The sequence below is a fragment of the Chrysemys picta genome, chromosome 10, assembly GCF_011386835.1.
Source record: "Chrysemys picta bellii isolate R12L10 chromosome 10, ASM1138683v2, whole genome shotgun sequence".
Classification (NCBI taxonomy): Eukaryota; Metazoa; Chordata; order Testudines; family Emydidae; genus Chrysemys; species Chrysemys picta.
Window position 1 is genome coordinate 73,813,621 of NC_088800.1, and position 22,171 is coordinate 73,835,791.

Sequence of the window (22,171 nt, forward strand, 5' to 3'; positions counted from 1 at the left end):
ACACCTTTTCTAATTCAAAGGTTCCACAGTTCACTTGTAAATACACCATCAAAGCCTTTCTTTAAAAAAAAACGGGGGAGGGCACTACCTGGGAAGGTACTTGCTAATAGAACTTGGATTGACTAGATCACTTTTAAGGGTCCTTGTCCTCACCTTAGAGGATCCCAACTCCTTTTATAAATATTAATTCAGTTAGCATCACAGCCCACCTGCTCTGAGTTAGATATGAGCCCATGTACCGGTGGAGACACTGAAGATCAGAGAGGTGAGCTGACTTGCCTAAGGCAACGCGGCAAATTGGTGTCAGAAACAAGAAGAGAACCCAGGCATCCTAATTCTGGATCCCCTCCCCTTTAGCCATTACACAAGTATTTCCCATACTCAGGGTATAACGAAGTGCTTATAAAAACAGTGAGCAAATCCGCAGGTGAGAAGATGGAGAACAGAGGGAAAGAAATGGAACAGAATTTGATTTTATGTAAACTCTTTCAAAATACTTCAGGGCTCTAGTATAGTAGTAAGTTAAATGCTAGTAGTGCAGTGAATCGGAAGGTGGGAAAGGTAGTAGCCAGTATGCACTAAGCAGTGAGTTCACACAGCTTTGAATGGCAGAACCTGCTCTGAGGGGCACTGACAGCCAGCGGTAGTTTTAGCCTATTGTTTGCGTTGTCGCTGAAGAATGCCAGTGGGAACTTCGGTGACTATCTAGGTAGAGATTAAAAATGGGCAAAAAGGACCTTATTTTAATGCCTTGTCTGAAAGATGGCACCTCTCCTGAGCTAGAAGACCTTAGTACTGCACTGCGCCATCAACAATGTATTGGGAACATAGCACCTTTTAAGTCATGTAATGTCCTCCCTCACACAGTACCTTGTATCTGTTGTTAGTATCTGCAGGTTTCCACCAGTGCAACATCAGCTATTATGTTCCTGGTGAATACTGTTTGCTAAAATTGACGTCCTTTTAATAGTAGTAATAATTATGGAGTCTGGTTCATTGAGAAGGGTATTGGAGTAAGAATGTTTCCAATCTGGAGAACAAATAGGTTTCCTTTTAAGTACTAATATGCATTAGAGCAGGGGTCTCAAACTCAAATGACCATGAGGGCCACATGAGGACTAGTACATTGGCCGAGGGCCATATTACTGACACCTCCCCCCGCCACCCTTGGCCCCGCCCCCACTCCACCCCTTCCATGAGGCCCTGCCCCCATTCCACCCCCTTCCCTGAAATCCCCACCCCAACTCTGCCCCCTTCCTGCCCCCAGGGAGGGCAGGAGGGGTGTGGGGTGTGGTGCTCAGAGCAGGGAGTTGGGGTGTGGGGTGCAGGAGGGGGTTGGGCTGCAGGAGGGGTGCAGGGGACAGCAGGGGGTTGGGCTGCAGGAGGGGCTCGGGGGGTGGGCTCCGGCCTGACATGCACCGGGGGCAGGGCAGGCCACCTGCCTGCCTGTCCCCACACCGCTCCGGGAAGTGTCTGGAACCTGGGGGAGGAGGGGCACAGGGGTCTGTGTCTTGCTGTTGCTTCAGGCACTGCCCCCAGCAGCTCCCATTGGCCAGGAACGGGGAACTGTGGCCAATGGGAGCTGCTGGGGGCGCTGTCTGAAGCAAGAACAACACACAGAGCCCAGTGCCCCCGCTTCCCCACGTTCCGGCCGCTTCCTGGAGCGCGTCGGGCTGGAGCCGCTCTAGGTAAACGCTGGGGGGGGGGGCCACGAGGAGCTCGCGGGCCACAGAAAACAACCCCCCGGGCCGCGTGTTTGAGACCCTGGCATTACAGTAACAGCATTTCACTTGGTTCAGTCTCCTGGTAAACTGAATGCTGTATGGCTGTGAAAAAAGAGAAAAGCACTTTTTTGTCTTGAGCATTTCCATCTTTGAAACAAACAGCATTGAGATGGGAGTGATGGGGGAAGGTCAGACAGATTACAAAGGGGAGTGGATTTGGCAAACATCTGCACATAAAATAATCCTTCATAAGAATAACATACTGCATTTAAATGATTCGGCAATGCTCTCTACTGTAAGATATACACTTGTGTAATTCAAATATGCGAAGCCACTTTTATTGTAATTCAGGCTCTTTCCTTTTAAATTACACGATGAAGTACTCTTTAGTATTGGGCCTAATAAGTAGTTAATCTCTCAATGTACCAGCAAAAATAAACCATCCATGCAGCACTTGGCTTTTAACTCATCATAAGAGAAAAGTTAAGGCCAGCAGTTAACGTAACCAAATGAAGCTGTGTTCTTCACACTGTGTACATTTTGACTGGCTTGTACAAAGGATGGAGGAGTCCGTGGCTCTCCCTGACAGTCTCCCAATATTCTTGAGGTGGCTGAAGGAAACAGGACCTGCAGCATATTCGACCACAGCTTGACTCGGAATCGGAAGGAGAGGGATTTTTGTCAGACAGAGGAGAAAAATCAAAGTCAGCTACCTGAAAAGCAACATCAAAGAGGAGGAGGTCACTTCCAAATTTAGGGCTACTCTAGCAAGTGAAAAATCAGAAATGGAACCAGAGTCAGTTTCTCTCTTAACAGGCCTATTATTTGTATTGTGGTACTGTCCAAAATGTTAGTTGCTTTCTAAATATCTAGGAAGATCTGGTCTCTGACCCTAGTAGCGTGCATATTAATTATAGACATGACACAAGGGAAAACTCCACTAGGTGAAGAAAATAGGAGGGTGGGTGGATGAAGGTTACAAAATACGCTCATATGATTACTTAGTACCATTCTACCTAATACCCTGTCCTATCTCACTATCCAACCTCCTTTCCCACTACCACACCTTCCTTCTTTCCATACACACATGGTTACCCAGGATATGTCCTTCTGTGAACACTCCCCTCGCACCTCCCCCGGGCAATCAGTCCCCTCCGCCAGAACAAGAAAATATTGGAGAATATTAATGGAAATTCAATTTTAAATTGATTTCCCACTAGAATTTGCACTACAGCCTGAATCAATGAGTTACCTTCATCCAATAAGGACACAGAGCCATGCCACATGATTTAAATGACCGCTTACACAGCTCAAATTTCTAATAGTGAATTCATGCAACAAACTGCTGTGGAATGAACTACAGACCGAGAATAATTTGGTGAAACTATTCAGTGAATAATTTCAAATATTTCTGAGAAAATCACCCTCTGTTTGTGGGCAATCTGCAAACAGGAAAAAAAGAAACACAACAAAAAAAGGGGTTGGGGTAGAAATTCATCCAGTGACTTATTCTGAATTATTTGCCCCGTGCAAAGCAACGCTACCCCTGTACCTCCACAAGATCCTTCTGCTGTGAGCTGCTTCGGAAGGTCGTGTATATAACAAATCCCAGCATCACTGAAATCAGAGCAATACATGGCAAGGCAAAGAAAGCCGGGTGAATACCTGGGGAAAGAAGGAATGTGTCCAGTATAATATAATGCACTGAGATCGGGCCATTCTAGGTGAAGAAACTTTAAGACTGGGTAGAATGAAAGAGTAACATGCACTTGGGACACAGGTTATTCTCCCCAAAACACTATTTTAAAAGAAAGCAAATTGCCCAGCTGTATTTGAATAATTGTGGTGTATGCTAGATTGTTTTCAATTCTTTTAAACCAGCCTTCACTTTGCCAAATATACTTCCTCTTCCTCGCTCCTCAATCATGTAGCATTTTAAGCATACTTTGTGACTACACCGGGGATACAAAGGATCCTTGAAGCTGCTCTAAAGTAGGTACCTGAGGATTTCCCAGGCTACTCCCTGAACCTGCCCTAAGTTATGCCAAGAGTTGAATCAGTCCTCTGCCGACCCTAAGAGTGCAGAAGCAGGAGACAGAAAAGTTGAAATAAAGTCCCCTGGGTCTCTCCTCACCTCCAGGTGTGCAAAGCATTGGGCCCAGAGAAATGGAGGAAAAGAGAATACACAGGATAATCAGAAAAGCCAAATGCTAAGGCAGGGAGAGATTCCACCCAGCAAGCCTGCTTTGTAAATCTATTCTACCTATTCTGTCTCCTAGTGAAGTAAAGCAGATGACATCAGAACAAACTTCACACATGGCAGGTAAATCTTAACGCAGTTGCCTGGATTCTGAACTGGCCATGGCATTCAACACCTTTAACCTCTAGGCCACTGGTTCAAATCCAGCCTAAATTTTGTAGCAACCAAAAGTAATTCCCATCTGCTGGCTGTCCAGCAGGTTCAGTGAAATGAGGTATCGGTCTCAGTCACAGGTCTATTCGACAGGTGCTCGCATCGTTACAGCTGGCACTTTTGCTGGCTAGCTCAGGCCAATGACTGAGGACCAGAATGGGGCCAGCCCTTATGAGAGAACAGGGTGGTGGTGTGGGAGGTTGTAAAGGTCCTTTCCTTTTCCCCTAGTATGGACTGCACAAAGGCCAGGTGCATAGACAGCTCCTGAGTGTTTGTGTGCATGCTCTTGAAGTGGGCAGGAAAGGGGTGTGGCCAGGGCCCCCTTCATAAGCTTGGGGGCTGGGGGGGATGGGTTGGCGTTGCAGCCCCCAGTGTAAGCCAGTGTCTTAAAGGCCATGGAAATTGAACTGCCCTCTTACCCCTTCTCCTGAGAATTTTTAGGCATTCTCTCACCATTGCTCCAGCAAGCTGCCCTGGCCATGTTCTCTTCCCCACCTGGCACTGACCATTTGCTCAGTGCTGGCCCCTTACAGATCTCTGAAAACTGGTTTCAGTTCTGGTTGCCTTGTCTCAAAAAGTGTATACCAGAGATTGATGGGATGGGGGGTTGGAGGGGCAGAAATTGGCAACTAGAATAATTACAGACCTGGAAAGACTTCCCTATAAAGAGAGAGACTGAAAAGACTGGGACTGCTTATTTTAAGGAAGAGGTTAATACGAGGGGACGTGAGAATTTGTATGTCCTGTTTAGCCTCTCACAATGCATGAGCTGGAGGCCACTTGTGAAATTTAAAGGCAGCAAATTTAAAACTGATAAAAATACATTTTGTACACAAGTCAGTCATCCTATGGAACTCTCCAGGTACCACTGAGACTTAGTAGGATTTTAAAAAGGAGTAGAACATCAGTTATATGAGAGAGGAAATTTAAACAAAACAAAACAAAAAAGAGAGCATATAACCTTCATGCTTCAGGACATAAGCCAACTTCTAGCTGATCAGGGTTAGGAAGAAACCATCTCTGGGCTGGTTATTCCATAACTGTCCACTAAAAAACTTTTTGCACTGTCCTCTGAAGCTTTTTGTAGTGGCTACTGTCAAAGGCACATCTAGTCATCTGAGCCAACATGGCAGTTCCTCTGTATCTCGAGTCTCACCTGTTGGCCACACTTTAATCTCATGGTACGTCTGCAACATGTTCACACCATTCTCCACTCTCACGCTGAGACAGTATTGTCCTGCATTACGAAAGGTATGGCTCAAATTGTAGGAGGAGCCATTAATCACCACTAGATGGCACATTTCCCCTTCCAGTGGAATACATTCAGCCTTTATGAGCCAGCATAAGGTGAGTGGAGGGCTGAAATGAAAAGGAAAAAATTCAGCAGAGGCTTGTAAAAAATTATTTGAAATAGGAATGCATGAATCACATAGATTAAATAGCACAGGAACTTTGAAAACATTGACGGTTGGTGTAAGTATATACATATTTATATAAATATAAACAAGGTGAACAAATATAAATATAATATAAAATATAATATAAATATAAGTAGTAATACTGCACCGAACTAATGCTAGAACTATAACTGTACACACATTTATCTATTGAACACTTCTTCATAACACTTACATAGCCATGGATATTTGATATAGACCTGACAGCCAAATGCCTGAGAGGCTAGTGGAGCAGACAGCTTTGTGTACAGAATGTGAATGACAGTTTCTGATTGCCTAGGCAAGAACAGCAGTACACAGATGGATTGTGTCACAATTTAGGACTTACAATTATAATGGCTCAGCCTACCTTTTGTTGGGAATAGTGGACCAAAGTCTCAGCGGGCATAAATCAGTGTTGTTCCCTTGGCTTCAGTGGAACTATACTGATTTACATCATTTGAAAATGTCCTAATACTTGCTATGATTTTTCCCCAGTTCTGTTAGTACATTGACGACTCCTCATTTCTGCAATAGCATGGATTATTTCTTATGCCAAAACATTGCTGCAGCAGGGGGTGGGGGTGGTCAGGGGTTGATGGAATAATTTTCAGTGTATGGGTTTTTGGCAAACATTGACTGTTTGTCTTTTGTGTTGTGGCACTGATCACCTAAATCATGTGGGATTGTTTTTGTGATGCTGGTAGACCAGGTGCCAGCTTTTGCCAAGTCTGTAGGCGTCAGCTGAGCACTGACAGATTCAGAGCTGCAGACCAGATGTAGCTCACCTGGATGTTAGTGTTGTTTAAGTTAGGTGTTAGACTTGTAAGGATGGGTTTAGTGTTTAAACGCTATAAAATGCTTGTAAATTGCTGCATGCATTAATGCTACTTGTAGTGTCTGCATCCCGTGCTATAAAGGTAAATTATAAGTTTTGCTTTATAATTGTAAAAATGCCTACTCTGAACTTGTAAACTCAGGCAGGAGGAGCGATTACCCCCGCTCATGAAGGAGAACTATCAAGACTAAGGCTGTGTCTACACTGCCACTTTCAGCGCTAAAACTTTAGTCGTTCAGGGCTGTGAAAAAACACCCCCTTGAGCGACAAAAGTTTTAGCGCTGAAAAGCGCCAGTGTAGATAGCGCTTTATTGCTGGGAGTTGCACTCCTGGCGACTAAACTTAACCACTGATTGTTTTGAGTGGTAAAAAGCAGAGATCGCCAAGGTCAACCTGGTTTAGCCCTAAAAGACATTCAATGGACAGATTACTACATCTCTGTCACCTTTGGAAACCACAGACTGTAACTCATTTGTGCCTATATGTTGCCTGCTTTAACCTGTAAATAACTCTCTCATTTCTTTTCCTTACTTAATAAATCCTTAGTTAGTTTACTATAGGATTGGCTACAAATGTTGTCTTTGGTGTGAGATCTGAGGTAGAAATTGACCTGCGGTAAGTGGTCTCTTGCGACTGGAAGCAACCTGAATATTTTGTGATCTTTGGTGTAAGTGATCATTTATCACTAAGTCCAGCTTGCCTGGGTGGCAAGATAGACTGAAGTGTCCCAGGGGCCTGCCTGTGTCTTCATGGTAAGACTGGTATGGTGCTTCAGGAGTTCACATTTGTTACTAGATTGGTGAAATCTAATTATAGAACATACCACAAGTTTGGGGTGTCTGCCCTGCTTTTTGACAGTCTGCCCTGGGGTTGGCACTCATGATTGTGAATCATTCCACAGAGTGACAGTTTTTGCTTGGTTGACTGTAAATTTTGAGACAGGATAATAAGTAAACTTCTGTTACTATTTTTTTGGATGAATAATTATTTGGGCTAAAATTTGTGAATTCACAAATGTTTCCCTGAATACCGGGCAGCTGTCTGAATGGACATGAATAATATGATACCATTATTAATAGAAAACTAAACTTTGATTCCTTTATTTCTTTATGAAAATTTGTTATAATCAGGTTGCTTTGTTTGTTTGTGTTTGTTTGTAAGTCAGTTCCATTTACCATTATGAAATGCTGTAAACATCTAAGAAATATATTTAAAAAATTGAAAACCACCAGGACTCCTAAAGTATTTGGTGTTGGCCACATTCAGAGATGGGATACTGGACTAGAGTGACCTTGGGTGTGATCCCATCTGGAAATTCCTATGTTCCTAACTTTTAGTCATAATTCAACCCTAGCACTGACGTCAGAGAATGGAATTCATATGTAAACATTCTGCACACAAACAGAAGTGGATGTCTATTATCATTTTCATCAGTTTCACGGTATGCTACATTACCAGCCTTTCCTTGATCATCTTCATCATCACATTCCACAGCCAAGACTGAAAAGGAATCCCCTCTAGATACTGGAGGGGAAAAACTTGTTCCACAGCCTGAAGATATACCTCAGGGTTCAATCCTGCATTCCTTCTTATCCAAAACACCCATTCATTTTGGAAGCTTTGGGTCTTTTGGCCTGTATGGTTTTATCAGAGTTTACAAACTAAGCAGGACCCAGGAAGCACTCTGATAGGAAACCTTCAAAGGAAACCCAAGATGCTGCAAGAAGTGGTGTTGGCAATGCATAATAGGTACATGTCTCCTTGAACAATCTCCAGGGGTACTGCCTTTTGAATTAAATGTGAAACTCAGGTCCTAACCGCCTGTGGTGATTAACAATCTCATGTGGTTTTTAACAAAAGTAGGGGTATTAATCGTAGAGCCCTGGCCAAATTGCATCTTGCTGGATTACATTCTGCATACCTAGATGCTCCTGAAGTTTTATCTAGACAGAAACTGTCTTCATGTTATATAGGAAGTGAAAACTGTTACTGTCTCCAGATAAAACTACAGGAGCAGCTAGGAATATAGAATGTAATCAGGTTCCAATCCTTTGTGCGCCAGTCCTTTGAGGTGCTGAGTGCCCTCAACCACCACTGACTTGCACGGGATGCTTAGCATCTCATGGGATTAGGTCCTTAAATACCTGCTTTATTCCACCCCACATGTAGCTGGATTTCAGTGGCAAGTGAAAGAATCCTCACAAGGGTCTATATGGTTTATAAAGTGCTTTAGGAACAGTTGGCATGAAAGGTGCTGAAAAGGTAAAATGATATTATAAAAACGTGTCTCTCTATTTTTCATCCCTTCCTCAACTAGGGCGAGCAGAAATGGACTTCATTCCCAGAGGTCAGAAAATGTTATTTTTCTTGTTCCTTTGACAATGAGAGAGGTCAATGTCTGTGATTCTGTGACACACCCAGGATTTTCATGTATGTTCTCTGCTCATAAAAAGCCTATAAAAGAGCATCAGATGAGCTTAACACAACTGTTTGGATTAAAGACTTGGCAAAAGGTAAATAAAGCGTGTAAATCACAGCATCATCTTAAAGCAATGTCAGAAAGCTCTTTATTTGCTAGAAATACATCAAGGTACACCACCATTTCCACAATGTTTTGGCCATATAGCTTTTTGCTGTTTTGCTTGTGCTCTGTATTTACATTTTTCAGACCTTTGCTCTACATGTTTCTGCAGAGGCTCATCTGCTGCTCTCTGGACTTTGATTCTGGTGATAAACTTATCCTTTCTTGATCCTTTTATCAGCATCCCATTCCTCCAACCCTGCAGCACATTCATTGCTGAGCGAAGAAGTCAGTTTGTGCTTGGGTCACTTTGAGTTCTGCTTCTGTCATAAAAATCCCATCCCTCAGGCCAGATTTTAATTAGACCAGTTTATTTATCATTCAGTGCTGCTTTGTATCACCAATATTCTTTTTAATATGTTGGTGCTATTTCTTCCGCTAGAGTTTAGGGTGTGGTTGGGTTGTTCATTCTAAAACTGAACTGTTTCAGGGGTCTAAAATTCACCTGCCAAACATTTTTTACAATTTATGTTAATTTGCATGCAATCTAGGCCCTGCGCCTGCAAATGTGTAAGCTCATGAGAAGTCTTGCTTGGTTCAACAGAGGATGACTTCTGTGCAGGCAAATTACTAGCAATGTCCTGGTATCACAAAGTTTGGGCACCTGGCAGGAGCCTTATGTACACCTGTACAGATATTATTGTCCTCCAGGGATAGCTTAGTGGTTTGAGCATTGGCCTGCTAAACTTAGGGTTGTGAGTTCAATCCTTCAGGGGATGATTTAGGGCAAAAATCTGTCTGGGGATTGATCCTGCTTTCAGTAAGGGGGCTGGACTAGATGACCTCCTGAGGTCCCTTCCAACCCTGATATTCTATGATTTGCAATGCACACAGCAAGACTGTATCAACCCAGCCAGCTCTCACAGGCAGGCCTGGCAAGCCTCACTCACTTGGAGGAAGACTCATTGCTGTGGGATAAATTTTAAGCCAGAGTTTGTTCAGTCTCTCTCTCTGCTGATGAAGGATTCTGTTAAGTTTTCCAACAAGACATTGCAAAACTCCTTCCCTATCTGAAAAGATTTCCTTCACTCAGACTGTCACACAGCTTGACAGAGCGTCTGCAAAGCTAAACTTGGGTGTGCCGCTCTCATGTTCTTACATTTGAACCTTTAGTTCCAATGCACCACTAAATGCACCAAAGTGGTGCATTGGGAAGAGGGCCGAGACCAACCTCTGCACTGTAAGCTTTCTCTCCTCCCCAGAACCAGCTGTCTTTGGCTAAATTCTTCACTATTATCCAGTTCTTTCACTTCATTCCTCCCTTTCTGGGTCTACTGCCGCTCAGACTCTTCTTGCCTGGTTCACCTTTGTGGCTGCTGTTACCTGGCTGAAACAGCACCCTAAACTTACTACTCCCTAGTGTCAGCCCTGGTGTGCCTACTGGTTAGTGTGCCCTACATGCGGCGTGCAGGTTTCTTTAGTGATAGGGATCAACGAGGAAGAAAAGTTCAGAGCACAGTTTAAAAAGCCCCTTATTTTCCTTCCTTTTTACTGCTCTCTGTTTCTCTTCTCACTGTCCTCTTTGATTTTCATTAACATTTGTGTTGTGTTTAAAGTACTTGGGGATCCTTGGAGAGAAGTGCAGTTTATTAATAGTCTACATTTCTGCAACCTATTGCAGTACAAGAGATTTTTAGAGTCATGAACAAGTAATGTGCAGTAATATCTTGTTCACAGAAAATAAATCTTTCTAGGGATCAGTTCTGTAGCATGCAATGGGTTACACACTGGGGAAATCAGGAGAAAAAACCAATTTCTTTATAGCAAAGGATATTTGTGTGTTACTTACCTGCCATTGATATGTAGAGATAAACTTAAGTTTTCCATTACACGAGTCTCTCTGGAGCCTATGACATTTATACTTTTAACAGCATCTGGAAAGAACAGTGTGACACAGTCATAAAACTGTGGCTTTAAAAACAAAAACAATTTCTTGTTTTACAGTGAAAGTTTAATTTTTATGCACTTTTCTATCCTGGCTTATTTTAGTCACATCAGTGATATTTATTTATTATTATTTGTTTTTGCTAATAAATAGAATAGCTTCAGATCAACTAGTATGTTTTGTCAGTTATCTTTAAACATTACAACTGATTATTTTTAGGCTTGGAAAGATTAGATTTTTATCGGTAAATGTTGATTTCACCATATACACACAAACCGACAAAAGAAAATTTCCATCAATGATAATTAAAATTCACAGATAGGCAAAGTAAGAAAAGTGCTGCCTGAGAAATTATTAGAGTTTGATTTAGGATATTTACTTAGTATATTTTGACAACGTGATGTTGACAATTTGTGTTTTAACCATTACAAGCATTAGCTTTTTGAATCTCAACATCTACTGTCATTAAATAATTATGGTCTGACCCCACCATTGTCTGTACCTCCTCCCAGTAACTTCCTGCATCTGTAAAAATGTAAATCTTTGAAAATCTAAAAAAATGCTTAACAATAAACGTTAATATTATCTGCTGAAATTATCAAAAAATAAAAATTGAATTCTGCCAAGCCTAATTTCATGCATTTAGGAATTGCCCTTTGCTATGGCCTCTGGGTGCCAAAGCAAACATGAATTAGCCTTATGCAGAGCTAAACAATATAATTAATGTAAATAGAGCCATTACACAATTTTTAAAATAATGATTGTAGGGTTTAAATTTTGCATTTTGATTTTTTTTTTTAAACAAAGAATGCATTTGACAATTTTCATTTACTAAAAACAAGGTTTTTGATACATGGAAATATTAGGTTTTTGATACATGGAAAGTTTTTTTTACTGAATGTTTGTTTTTGAAAACAAATTTTGATGATAATAAAACTGGAAAAGCTCTGTTGTTAAACCATAGGTCTGATACAATACTTTATTAAAGATCTCCCTATTCTGTTTAATTATCATGCTCAACTTATGGTCTAGAAATTACATTATACTACAGCTTGTGCAACAATGCAGGAAGTTCTGTTTTGTGCATCCAACGCCATTTATAATTACCCAGCAACTCCAATTCGGTGGTGAAATCTCCTGTTTTCTGCACAATCTTTCTTTCATGGGTGGCACTCTCAATTTGCTCCCATTCAGCTACAACTTTGAGATGTACCTTGCAATTCCCCACCGTAGAATAATTATAGTAGACGAAGGGTTCTTCAGTTACCAGCTGAGTTCTATGGGTAGCATGAAAAGATTTAGAATCAGTATCACCTCTGGTCGGAAACTGCTTGCACTGAATGTTTTAGATACATGAAGGTCTGAGTCTTCTTTGTTACACCAATGTAAATCAGGACTAATTCCCCAGAAGTTCATGGTGTTATACTGATGTCAAACTGGTGAAAGTGAGATCAGAATTAGGCCCACCAGGATGCTTTTCTTACTTTGTTTAAGTTTTTCAAGGAAAACAATGACACAATCATCCCTAAATATCATTCATGGGTCAGAATTAGAACGGGTGGTAATGATCTAATATTTCTTTTATTACAGTCAGTAAAGCAGGGGTGCCACAGGCAAACTAAATTCTTTAGTAAAATAATATGGACCACTATTTAAAAAAATCAAACCTGAAATGTACACACACAAACATTCATGCCAGAAGTGCTTATGCACTCATCCAATCAGAGAATAGAAACAGTACTCTGTGACTATCTAAGGTATTTATAGATGGCCACTCATTGTAATATCTAGACACTGTTCAATAAAAACCAAGGAAAAGAATACAATCAATTCTTCAAATTTATTTAAAAATACACTTGAGAAAATTGCAATCTGCTCATGGAGATTCTGTAAGCAGAAAAACATGCTCATAATCATTAAATATATTATTTACTATGAATTATTTGTTCAGCTCTATGTATTTGCATTAGCAAACCTTCTCTAATTAAACATGGACTTTAACCTAAAAACCTGGATCTCAACACCCCTGCATTTTTGGGAAGCTCAGCACACATCAGCATCTAAGTAGCATAATGAAACTTGGAGACAGACCCTAGGCCAAAGCTTACATTTTTAACTGTTTGTGAGCTCCTAGACTATCTGAACATTGTGAGTGTAGGAGTGTGTTACACATCCTTACCAGAAGCATCCGGAGCCTTTCCATAAATAAACAAACAACTGGACATACCCATCTCCAAAATCCCAGTTGTAGATGAATGATGCCGACTTGAAATAATTACTCGGATCATGACGAAAGAAAGAAATCAGGGTCAGAGAGTCGGTGGCAGAACTAGAACCTTGTTCGACAAATGTTCTGTTGTCTTCTATTTGTGCAATGGTAAGATTCCCTACTATAAACTCTGCAGAAGAAGATGATAAAGGAAGAATAATGAGACTATATTTCACTTTCATAGCATTACCTACAAATCTCAAAGCCCCATTTAAACATTAATTCTTTTAATCTCTCAACATCCCTGTGAGGGTGGGTAAGCATTTTTATATCTATTTCACAGATTGGTAAATTTAGGTAGAGAGATTAAATAATTTACGCAAGGTCACACAGCCTGCAATAGAATCCAAGGGGGGAAATCTTGGCCCTATATAAGTCCAGAAAAGTTTTGCCATTGACTTCAATGGGGTAATGATTCCACTCCAGGAGTCCTGACTCCCTGTCCCTTGATCTAACCAATACACACTCTCTCTAAAACAAAGTACACCTCTACTTTGATATAACATTGTCCTCTGGAGCCAAAAAAATCTTACCGCATTATAAGTGAAACCGCGTTATATCGAACTTGCTTTGATCTGCTGGAGTGCGCAGCCCAGCCCCCTCCGGAGCATTGCTTTACCGCGTTATATCAGAATTCGTGTTATATCGGGTCGCGTTATATCGGGGTAGAGGTGTATAGGACAAGAATTTTTTTACTATTGTGAATGACTGACATGCTATACACAATCCTATAATGATTTAAAATACAGTTATACAATGTAAAGCGATTCCATGCAAACAGCATAGTGAAGTTCGAAATTTCATGTCTTTCAGTGATGATATCCTCATATTTGCTTGGTTTATAGCAGGGGTTGGCAACCTGCGGCACGCGTGCCAAAGGCAGCACACGGGCTGATTTTTAGTGGCACGCTGCTGCCAGCCGGGGTCCTGGCCACCGGCCCCGCTCAGCCCGCTGCCGGCCAGGGTTCCGTCCATCCAGGCCAGCAGCGGGCTGAGCGGGGTCGGCGTCCGGGACCCCAGACCGGCAGCAGGATGACCCGCTCAGCCTGCTGCCAGTCTGGTGTCTTGGCCGCCGGCCCCTGGCCAGCCGGGGTCCCGGCCGCCGGCCCCGTTCAGCCTGCTGCCGGCCTGGCACGCAAAACCTTTTATTGGCATGCAAAACCTTAAATTAATGAAGACTTGGCATACCACTTCTCAAAGGTTGCCGACCCCTGGTTTATAGGCTGAAAGATAGTCTAGGGATGTGTATATTGCATTAAAAAACCTGCAGCTGGCTTGTGCAAGCTGACTCAGGCTGATGGGTCTCGGGTTTGCGAAGCTGTTTAATTTCAGTGTAGACATTTGGGCTTGGACTGCAGCCCGAGCTCTGGGACCCTCCTAGGGTTGCCAATTTTGGTTGGATGTATTCCTGGAGATTTCATCACATGGCATAATCTTTAATTAAAGATTAATCTTTAATACCTGGAGACTCCAGGCCAATCCTGGAGGGTTGGCAACCATACTCCCACCTCATAGGGTCCTAGAGTTTGGGCTCCAGCCCGAGCCCACATGTCTACACTGCCATTAAGCAGCCCTGTGACCCTGAGTCAGGTGGCACGGGCCAGCCCTGGGTTTTTAACTGCAGTGTAGACGTATCCATAATGGCCAGCATTGTGAGTGCAACCTGTGATATAAGAAATTGGGCTGGGATCTCTCTAGATCGTCCATGATCATGATGATCAGATTCCAAGGGATAAGCTCATTATAGATAACTAGACAGGTTAGACAGATCACCTGTAACATAGATTCTGCTATCCAGTGGCAGATTAGCCATTGGGCCAATTGGGTCGTGTCCAGGGGCCCTGGCCAATTGGGGCGCTCCTAGGCTCCACATGCCTGGTGCTCTGAGTGGGGTTGGGGTGTGGGGGCTTGCCCCACTCACTCCACCCAGCCAGCACTCCTGCCGGGGAACAGGGTTGGGGCCCCCACTTGCTCTGACCCAGGGCCCCACAACCCCTAATCCGCCTCTGCTGCTATCTTGTTAACAAATCTCTCGCTCGGCAAACAAAGCTAGAATGAAACTCGCGCTTTCAGACTGGGACTGACTCTGCAGAACTAACTGGAGACAAAACTAAACAGACTTATTTTTTATATTGAAGCTTTTCCTTGGGCCCTGCAAAGCCAGTGCTTGGGGGCCTGCTTGCTTGGGGAAACTAGGAAGGTAAAGGCGAATCTTAGCTTTCATAGGTTAAAAAGTTTCTCTTCCTTTTCCTTGTGAAGATAGCCTTGAAAACATAAGCCAATGGAAACTGAGCACCGAGATTGAAAGGAATAGAATAAGCAGATAGGCTCTGCTTTGGCAGTAAGAGGCAGGAGAGGATTGAAAGATCCTGTGCGCACACTCAAACTCATTGGGTAAGATGGCTTGGTTAAGTTTGAGGTGTTTCTCAAAGAATGATCTCACTAACCCTCCCCCAAATTTGCAGCTGTTCCCCGTGGCTAGTACTCTGATCCTGATGGACAAGAATCGGTTAAGTTTAGGGATGATGGAGAAAATCCTTTCACAGGCCCACCCAACAATCCTGAGGATGGGTCCACTGGACAGTAAAATCAGATCATGTGACTCTAAATAGCCACATGATCAGATCTGTTGAATGTGTAAGCTCTTTGGGGCAGGGACTGTCGTCTGTTCTCTGTACAATGCCTCGCATAATGGTCCATGACTGGCTCTTAGATGCTACGATAATACAAATAATAATAACAGAGGTGCTATTTTACATAGTCCCACTTGTGACAGTAGCCACGCCTTGAACTGTGCTCCAGCTACAGTTATTCAAAATACTTTTACACAAAGTATAATAGCTCTACCATGCCGATGGCCTCATGGTATTCCTACTTCAGTCATGTCTTGTGCACAATTCGGATGTGACTGATATAAGGGGAAACTTGTAGATTGCGGCTGCTGGAGGTCAACTCAAGTTTGGAACTAGATATGCTGAGCTAGTGTGACAGCAACAATCTGCATCTTCAGGAATCTAGATTTCACAGAACAAAAAGGGCCTGATCCATACCAGGCTCGCTCTAGCTTTTGTGAGGTACAACTAGCAGAAACATGAAGTAAAACTGCTCAAACATCAGGTTTCTAGCATGGTTTCCTTGAGCAGTGGGCACAGGGATATTTTTTGCAAGTGAGCATGTTATTGATTTTCTGTCTTAGGTAGTCTACAGCATGGTCTGGTGACCACTGTTCATGGCAAAAAATATCTCTGTCCACCTGTCAAAGAAACTGTTCTAGAACCCTGCTAGTAGAAGCCATGTTAAACATGGTTGTAGCTAGCACCGTTCTGAATCCCAGAATACGCAGCGCCTATCTCAGTGGAGTGTGTGAAGACTTGAACGAGCTGTTCAAAGATATTTTACCTGTAACATGAAGCATTGTGAAGCTTTTGGCGATGGGCTGACATAACCAACAGTGTGTCTCAGTTGCCCAGACAGAAATGGGAAAGTCTCCAGAAAATTCACCAGTCACGGTAATCATAGAGTTAAATCGCTGCTCTGATTTCTCAATCAAAGTCAGAGGGGTGAAAATCCAGTTAAAATTATAGGACTTTAGGTCACTAATGAATGCAACATCATCATTCTTCATACTCAAGCTGGCATGAATTGTAGCTTGAGCTCCCGTTGTGATGGGACCATTGTTGTTGATTTGCAGAACATATTGCACTGTAAAATCAGAAAACAAAAATCATTGTGTTTATATATATTCTCCCTGTGATCAAACATGTGAAAAAAGTATTAACATGCTGTAATTATGTGGGTTTAGCGCCCGATGGCGCTAAACGCAGTCAAGCCTCTGAACAGGCACTGCACCTTGGTATTTAAAAATATATGTATAAACATTACTCTCCTCTCTAGCTCCATGACTAGTTATATGTTATTTAGAATTAAAATAATTCACAATGAAAAACACACATTTCCATAGGAATGGGTCCTGGAAATGTTAAAAAATAGAGAGGGGCCCAAACCAAATTGCTAGATCAGAATACTCACAAAACTTTGGGGAAGTTTAGATCCAGATTTGGACCTTGCAGTTGCTTAAATAAAAGTGTATATGCAGAGAAGGAGCAAAACATATCTGTGAAGTAATAAACCCTCCCCAGCTTTGTTTGACTTCTGAAATGTTACAAGCTAAAACAAATCCTTCCTGATAAGGGTCTGTTCCAAGATGTGCAAACTCCTTCCATTTTAGCATTATTTTTCTCTTTCTATGTCACCATGTACAAGCCTGAACACACTTTTTTCACCAACTTTGTATGGTGGGGGGGGAAAAAAACCTTTGTGTAGTTAAGAGAAAGATTCTGTGCAGAGGAAAATGCAGGCTTCAGAGATCACCTGGGCCAAGCTCCCTTAAAGTAGTTTATAATTTTAAAGTATAGGGGCAAATTCAGTGCTGGTGGAAGCAGGCACAAACTTGGGCCAGATTTTTAAAGGTACTTGGGCACCTAAAAATGCAGTTAGGTGCCTAGCAGGAGTAAGTGCCTAGTGGCTGACTCCCATTGAAATCAATTGGAATTAGGCATCTAGGTGATTAGGAAAATTCCACTAGTTCCACAAGTACCTCTGTACGTGCATTAAAATTGTTGGTGTTTCAGCCTCTTATCGCCAGGGCAGAATTTGTCTTATGAAAATAGGTGTGATGATTTGGTCTTGGGAAGACATTACAGAGCCAGTCTCTGCATTTGAAACAAGACCAGTTTTACTTTAAGCCTACAAAAATAACAGGCATTATTCCATTGTGGCTTTTTCAATGCAAGCCAGAAACAGAAGCACGCACGTTATATGGACATGCCAACTCTTGCGAGTTTATTGTGAGAGATGCGATCGCTAAGTAAAATGAAGCCTCGCTCATGATCTTGTGATAGAACTCTCAAATCTCAGGATTGTTTTTCTACCCTGGCTGGGTGGGGCTCCCGCTGTCAGCCCTGGGCGGCTGGGGTGCCCGTTGACAGCCCTGGGCAGCTGTTCCCCTGGCAGCCTGGAAAGTGGGAGAGGGGACCCTACTGCAGCCCCCCGAGGCCTGGGACGGGTGAAGAGGAGCAGAGGTGAGACTAGGAAGGCTGAACTATGGCCAGAGGGCAGCAGGAGGGCTGACATGAGGAGGTGAGGGCTGATAGGGTGGAGGTCTGTATTGACGGTGGGTTCTGAGCAGATGGGGTGAGTGCTGGGAGGCTGAACTGAGGGTGTTGGGAGTCAATGGGGCAGGGGGGCTGAACTGATGGGGTGGTGATAATGGGGACTGGGGAAGTGAACTGAGGGGGACTGAAATTGGTGGGGTTGGGTGGGGAGAGAACTGATGGAGGACTGGGGGGCAGGATTAAGTGCTGGGCAGGTGATGGGGGTGAGAGCTCTTGCAATTGGGGCCAAAATCAACTTATCTGGCACAGGTGGGAGAGTGGGAAATTGTCAAATGCACATGCCCTGGGGATGGGCAGGGGGAGTTCAAAAATCAAGAGACTGACCAAAACAACACAATAAAATCTTCTTTAAAATGTCACAATTTTGGGGGCCAATCTCATCATTTTTGAGGGTCCAACTCATGATTTTTGATCTCTTGATGTTGGCAATACTGTACAAGTTAAAATCATAGAACTTCACCCAGGGAATCCCTTTCCCCAACTGTATTCACTCTTCCTGCTAGTGTTGGATCAGGCTTTTGTAGCCACAACTCCATTTCCTCCACTCACCTGCTTCATTAAAAAAAAAATAATAATGAAATAAAAAGACCACAACTTCAATGCAAAGAATAAATTTTGTGTGAGCAGATCTGATGCTGTTCTGCAGAACTCATCTTTATAAATAGAGTCATTGCTAGCTACACCCTTCACTTAATCAATGTTCCACAAGCACGGTTTTGGCCTGAAGAGGTGTCCCCAAAACCAGGTACGTGTTACAGGTTTAATCCCCTTATTTCCTTATTAAACCCAAGAAAAATATAGGTTTTTCCTTTAGCCTCCATTACAAACCTTTCCTTTCTCTACTTCTCTCAGCCTGGGAAAGAACCAGTCTAGGGCCCTAATTTAAAGGAAACATCCACAGCCTAAATTGCATATGCTAGTGAAGGTTGGCCCTGTATTCAAGGGCAATGAGAAAGGGGGGCAAAAAACTCCAAGCCCTTGTGAAATGGCTGGGAGTAGAAAGAAACATGGTGGTGCAAAACTGGAAAAACTCAACTCCTTCCTGATGCAGGTGACCTTTTAAAAACCTAGACGGAGAGAGATGTCTCCTATTTCTCTATGCAAATTAGACTTAGCTCACTGTCCATTTTGCTGAAGCACAGCTGGAGGAAAATAGCAGAAATCAGTGGAGGATATCAAAAAGAAACTGGGGAGGGGTCTTATTGAAGTATGATAACTGAGAGAGGGGGGGTCAAGTGACTAGCTCAAGGTCACACAATGCCTAAGTGGCAGAGTGGAGTATTTAACCCAGCTCTCCTGACTCACTTCTCCTCATACCATTTGATGTAAGATGCAACACAGCTATGCTATGAAGGAGCAAAGGGAGAGGCGGGCTGTCTTAGTCATTTGTGACTCACTGGGTGCAACAGCAGTGAGGGAGCAGAGATGTTTTACTGCATCCCAATTAGGAAGGAAATCTAGAAGGGGGCTGATAGACTCATTCTTGTCCTCCCAGATTTGCCAAGCCTCACCATGAAGAGCTGAATGAGGTGTATGGACTAAAAAAGGGGCAGAAGTAGCTGCCCCTCCATTTTATTCTGTAAGAGAACTTGCTCATTATTGCCAGCTCCCTACTGGGAAGGTGTCCCTTGGGGGTGCAACTCCCTTCACACCTGCTCCAGCTATTCAAGCAGGATGAATGAATACACAATCCACTGCAGAACAGGAAAACAAAAAGTCATCCTTATAAATAACCAGTGTTTAACCACATCTCCTTCAGTTTCAGAGTAGGGTTTTATCACTCTTCAGGGAAACAGAAACCTAGCACTGCAGAAATTAGCAATGGGAAAAAGATCTCTCATCTAATCTGTTCCCCTGCAAATGCAGGACTGTTTCCATATGTAGGATAAATATGATACTGCAAACCTTGCTGCAAATGCAGAATAGAGCATTTATTTTCATGCAAACGCTAGAAATGCTCAGTCGCTTCTGAGCTTGCCTGGAAATAAATGCTCATTCTGTGTTTACAGCAGCATAAGATTGCTTTTCAGGACTGCTTCTAATGACCCCTGGCTCATTAGCCCTGTATTGAGAAAGGAGCAGATCTACCTTACCTGCTGCTGACTTGAAATGGAAAAGGAACAGCACCATGCAAGGCACTTGGAGGATGCTCGGGGTGAAAAATACCAGGGCCATTTGTAGTCGGTGTGCCAAGAGAAAGCTGCTGCTGTCTGTTCAGCTCCGATAGCCAGACTTCATCTTCCAAATGGGCTCGAATTTGTCTTTATGCTGGGGAGGAGATGGGGAGCAAGCAGCCACTGCTGCTGTCACCTAGAGGCAATGTGGGGTACTGCGCTGTCTGGTTTTTTGTTTTGTTTTTTATTTTCTCTGTACACTGTTTAGCCGGCAAATCCTGGCTACCTAACCAATTTAGAAAAGTTATTAGGTTTTGTTACAGGCATATTAGACACCTGTATAAACCAATGGATTAGAAAAATGAGGCAGAGAAAATCCCTATCTGGGGTGCTAATGAAAAGCTCCTAGAATGGTAAGAATTTTGAAAATAAAAATCAGTTTTCTGGTAATAGAATAAATGTATTTTGGTATATTTGGCGATGTGCATCTTGCAGAATTTTGCATAAAACACTATAAAAATCTACAATAGACTGACCTGTGCAGAGCTTAAAATCCCATTAGAAAACAGGTGAAGTACTCTGCCTATCTCCTGTATCATATTCCTGATGGTAGAGGAAAAAAATGCCACCTTAAAAAAATCTTCCCAAAACAGATGAGTGATGAATTTTTATGTGTCATACAGCTAATAATACAATACAAAGCAATAACATTTTAGGCCCCAATCCTGCAAGCCCATAACTCCTTGCGTGTAAGTAGATTCATTGAATTGACTGGGACTACTCCCATGCATAGTTACAAACACATAAGTAACAGGTTTCAGAGTAGCAGCCGTGTTAGTCTGTATCCGCTAAAAGAACAGGAGTACTTCTGGCGCCTTAGAGACTAAGAAGTGGGCAGTAGCCCACGAAAGCTTATGCTCTAATAAATTTGTTAGTCTCTAAGGTGCCACAAGTACTCCTGTTCTTTTTGCAAACACATAAGTGTTTGCAGGATAGGACCTTATTTTGTATTAGCTCTTTCATACAAACTGGATGACACTAGGGTTTTGGAGAATCGTGGCAGCCTGGGTAAGATGAGTTACTTTTAATAAAAAATATTTTATTGTAAAATAGTCCAAAGCATAGAATGAGAGAGATGAGCTCAGTACAAAATATATCCCGTTTATTATTAACTGATTGTTTCTTGCAGTACAGCTTGGTAACTTTGGATGACACTTCTATAGTTTGTCATGCAAATAAAGTTTCTGAATGTGACTACTATCTGGGGAATCGTCTCCCGCAACCCACTTTCCAACATTTATACTCTATTCCCTTCTATTTTCTATTCTATACTTTGCTCATCACCATTGTAATCAAGTGCCACTGAATCAGTATAGCTGACTTTTCAAAAGAAACCATTGAGCAGAAACAAGTTTTGCCTCCTTAGCTAGGGTAGTTGCTGAAGTTTTTGCTTTCATTCAAATCCAGTTATTTGGTCCAGCCCAGTTCTATGGAAGAATATATACCTCAGCACTTCACACAAAGAGTGGGGTGGGATAAAAATCATTATACCCATTATAGACCAACAGGGTTTCACAGTAGTTGAGTTTCTGCACGCCCTGTGTCCATGCTTAATTCAGCAGCGGGCTGTCAGCTTATCTTCCCTCTCCTTTCGGCTCACGTTTTTAGTGGGGAAAGCATATTGGTTTCCGATCCTTTGAAGCATCTTTCTTCTACATCTAGGTATTTAGAGCAGGG

General features: G+C 42.6%; 1 protein-coding gene across 3 annotated transcripts; it reads right to left on the reverse strand.

The window, feature by feature from the left end:
- Positions 1-2,046: 2,046 nt before the first annotated feature.
- Positions 2,047-22,117, reverse strand: TMEM130 (transmembrane protein 130). Of its 3 annotated transcripts, none has more exons than XM_005304677.5 (8): positions 21,986-22,117; positions 16,546-16,848; positions 13,105-13,276; positions 11,985-12,154; positions 10,782-10,866; positions 5,294-5,496; positions 3,277-3,389; positions 2,047-2,437 (listed from the first exon to the last, which is right to left on the reverse strand). In XM_005304677.5, exons 1-8 carry the CDS (start codon positions 21,987-21,989, stop codon positions 2,249-2,251), a joined length of 1,239 nt encoding a protein of 412 aa, XP_005304734.2. In that variant the 5' UTR covers positions 21,990-22,117; the 3' UTR covers positions 2,047-2,248. The 3 variants fall into 3 exon arrangements, with proteins under 3 accessions (XP_005304734.2, XP_042709116.2, XP_005304733.2); XM_042853182.2 differs by having other exon boundaries at positions 21,940-22,076; XM_005304676.3 differs by having other exon boundaries at positions 20,414-22,042.
- Positions 22,118-22,171: the final 54 nt, after the last annotated feature.